Source organism: Babylonia areolata, chromosome 19 (assembly GCF_041734735.1).
Source record: "Babylonia areolata isolate BAREFJ2019XMU chromosome 19, ASM4173473v1, whole genome shotgun sequence".
In the NCBI taxonomy this organism is placed as follows: domain Eukaryota; kingdom Metazoa; phylum Mollusca; class Gastropoda; order Neogastropoda; family Buccinidae; genus Babylonia; species Babylonia areolata.
The window spans coordinates 10662632-10666636 of record NC_134894.1 but is presented as its reverse complement, the minus strand read 5'-3'; the positions used below and the strand labels follow the sequence as shown (position 1 = coordinate 10666636).

General features: G+C 35.4%; 1 protein-coding gene across 2 annotated transcripts in view; it reads left to right on the top strand.

The window, feature by feature from the left end:
• The window catches only part of LOC143293439 (rho GTPase-activating protein 21-A-like), an 80899-nt gene continuing 76894 nt past the window's right edge, over positions 1 to 4005 (top strand). The window contains exons 1-2 of one of the 2 annotated variants that reach the window (XM_076604292.1): positions 1 to 113; positions 2735 to 2828. In XM_076604292.1, the coding sequence (XP_076460407.1) occupies positions 2817 to 2828 (12 nt within the window). In that variant the 5' untranslated portion in view covers positions 1 to 113; positions 2735 to 2816. Of the gene's footprint in view, positions 453 to 2734; positions 2829 to 4005 lie in introns of both variants that reach the window. The other variant, XM_076604293.1, reaches the window with a different exon arrangement.

The window sequence follows — 4005 nt, the reverse complement described above, 5'->3', positions numbered from 1 at the left end:
GTTCACAGGAAGTGCTTTTCCTGCGACGAGACTGTCTCCGCTGATCGAATTACTCCTAACGGGAAATAATCACATATGAACGTACTCTGCGGCTTGGAATTACTGCAGGGAAGGTACGGCGAAATGCATGTGTTTTTATTTACGATGGGCAGTGATGTGTGAGTTGTGTTAGTGCGAGGGTTACTGCTGTCGGCGCATCTCATCTGTGTGGTGTGTATCGGGTTTTGAGGAAGAACCGTTTGGCGACTCGGCTGATGTTTTAGTTAATTGCGCCTGGGCGATGTCACTTCGGGTCGTCTGTTGGCCGAGCCCTCTTTGTCTTCTTATGTCATCCCTAATTAGACATCCCTTTCACGGAGCATTCCGTTCGTTGTGTCAGTGAGGGATGGGTCAAAGGAAAGAGCACACCGCCGTTGTCTGTCACAACTGGAAAGATCACGACAGACGACCGCGTGAGTGACATGTTTCAGTGTTTGCAACACCATAAGACATAATGCTTAACATTTTCTGGATGTAATCAGCGAAGGCGTCAGCAGTTCCGAAAGCAGTATTGTTACTATATACAGACAACAGCATAATTGAAACTGTATGTATGGTTTTTTCTTTTGTTTTGTTTTTATGTAGACTCTATATTCTTTTTAATGTGCTGTGGAAATTATTGATCCAGCCATAGATTTGGAATTCATGGTATTTAAATCAAATGCTGTATTATCAAATAAGGTTGCCACTCCCTCCATAGCCATGAAGTTCAGCCACTTCATGTTTTGTTATGAATCTGCTGTTTTTGGCAAGTTGTTTCAGTGTGTTTTGTACATTTTGTAATCAATAACTTTCCAAAATGCTAGTATTCCTGATGTAAAATGGAATTAAGATCTGTATTCCACATACTTCTGTTTTGCTTTATATAACAATAATTAACAATAACATACTCCTTTTTGCTGTTTGTTGTTTAAGGTGAACTAAATTACATGTTGAAAAAGCCATAGATTGATAGAATGATAGCTGAAGGTTGCAAAGAAACAATAACTGAGTAAACAGTAATTGGTACCCAGTAAAGTATACACTATGCAGCTAATGTTAGAAAAAAGAGAAGAACACATGCAGGAAAGCAATCTAAATATTTTAATGCAGACCAGGAAACAGTGTTCTCAAGACCATGAATAGTGTGACTGTGAGAATCGTGATTCTTGCCCATTGGTGCTGTTGTCCTATCTAAAATTATATGTATATGACTTATAAGTTAAATGTGAGAACTGAGATGTACCTGTGCACACACAGTTGGCATAGTACAATTACAAGTAGACATTTAATGATATGCACACATTGTGTGTGCGCACACCATCTGCATCATCATATGCCCAAAGATGTTTGCCCATTCAGTATTCAGCTTCTCATGGTGCAGGCTGTAACAAAAGGCAGGCTATGGCAGAATAGTGCAGGTTCAGATAATGTTTCAATGAAAGCAGACTAGCATGTGTTTGAAGTATTTGACACTACAATGGCAGTATAAAGTATTTACTTGTGATTTCTGAACTTCTTGTGGCAGTTGTTATTTCAGCTAAGGAAGGAATACCATCTTTAGAAAACATGTTTTGTTGATACTTCCATCATTCATTGTGATACTCAGGGCAGTCATATTCATTAAATAATACATTTCATTTAATAGGCACATGTGCTTTTGGTGTAACTATGACTGGCCACTTATAGAAGTGCTTATTGCACACACTTGTATAAACATGCATCATCACATAGATTTAGGAATTTATCTGCTGGGATGTGGTTGCAGAAAGGACACAAAACAGATATCCCTGTTGAAATGCACAGATGTCCTCTTGATTTGGTCAGTAGATCAGATGCAGATATATGCGGTGGTCTGTATTGAAATTTAATAAGTATGCTCTCACATTTGAAAACTTACTTCCTGTTCTTTCATTCTCCAAGACTAAGAATGATCAAAAACTGTGTACAATTATTAGATCAATTACTACAGACATTTGCTTCAAACTCAGAGATAAGTTGTTTTTTTAACCATTAAAACAATTCCACCTTTATTTTCAAACAACATTACTTTACTCTGCTTGTCTTTGGCCCTGTTTATTATTATGTTAATAGCTTTTTGTGAACCCATCTGAGTGCAGGTTTATTTCTTTTCTTTTTTGTTTGTTTTTGTTTTTCTTTCAATGTTTTACACACACACACACACACACGCACACAGACAGATATATATATATATATTATATATATATATTATTTAAAGTTATTTTCTGAAATATAAATTTTTGCTCAAGCAGGTTCTTGATATCAAAAACCTTAACTGAATTACTCTGTCATGTTTTTTCCCCATTAGTTCTTTGTTCTTGACTTGTTTTTTTCTTATGCTATAGTCAATGAATGTTTAGGCTTTATAAAAAAAAAAAAAAAAAAAAAAAAATCATTTTCAATGATGTCAACAGTAAACTTGTAAAGTTGTATGCTCTGTATCATTATTTAAAATTTATCATACATGTATGCGTTTCAGCATTTGTCTGATCTTGATACGTGTTAACACAACCACACCCATTTCCACCAGCTTTTATGTGTCAGTGCATACAACTTCAAGTGTGTGTGTGTGTGTGTGTGTGTGTAAGTGCAGGCTAATAATAATATGTGTGGTTAACTGCAGGCAAAAGATAATAATGCCAGAGATGAATCACCATTGAAATAATTTAATTCCTTTTTGCTGTATTCATTTCAGTGCAACAGAAATGGAGTTGAACAACTTGTCATTCAATATGTTAATCACCTGAGCTCAATTTCAAGAAGGCGTATGTGTCCTCATGGATGGCAAGGTGAGTCAGATGGAGCCTTTCTACTCAAGTACTGTACATTGCATGACTCTGTAAACATGAGCAGAAGAAAAGAAAAGGAAACATTAAAAAAAACCATGAAAATTGAAATGTGCCTGGAACATGTTATGCAAACTTAACATGAACAATCTAATTTTGAGTATACCCTTAGCTTTTTGAAATCATTCACTTATAAGATAAAATGTAACATCCACAGTCTGTACACATTCTGGCACATGTATACACATGCATGCACACGCAGCACTTGACACACAGACACACACACATTGTATTCTTACACATTTATGAATTCACACTTTCACATGCACACGCTTAGTAACCCAGGGGTGTCATTCTCTATCAATGTAAATTATTTATGAGAAATCTGCTTTGGTTGAAGTATGATACAAATATTACAATACAGTAGTCAATATAACAACTTAGGATTTACATGAATAGGGAAATATAAGGTGTTGCCTCCCTTTGAGTTTGAAATTCATTGTGAGACTTCAGGTAAGGTGCACAATTTTTAATTCATATTAAGATTTTTGAATCTGATTAAAACCACACATTAGATTTGCATTACAATTAAATTTTATGCAGGTCTGATTTCATCAGTATAATTGACAACAGGTTATTATTTAAGATAAGTAAATTGTCAGCTGGTAAAGTGGTATTGTCAGCTTTCATGCAACTTTATTTGATCATCAGAGTTCATCTAATTGTCTGCTTTCCCTTACATTGTCTGACTCTTGCCTGTTTATGAGTTTTGATCACAAGCACATCAGCAGATTTTGTGAGTGCATTTTGGAGGGGCCAAAGTAATGCACAGCTTTAAAATAGATTGTTGATTAATGAATTATGTGTACGATTAAGGGTGTGCCTACTGAAAACTGATTAGTATGTGTGTATGTTGGATTGTGCATTAGTTTAGCGATTATTATGATTGTGCCTCTTGAAATTGTTTAATTTTATTTCATTTTATCTTAAATATAATATAATATCATAGTTCATGAAAGATTTACACAGGCAGGCATGTGCACACAAACGCACGCACACACACACACAAACACACATTATATATATGTCATGTGGACCTGCATATATATACTTTTTATCTGTGTGAAAGCCCATGCTCAACACTGAATTGCGTAAAGTGTAAACTTGAATTGATACCCAG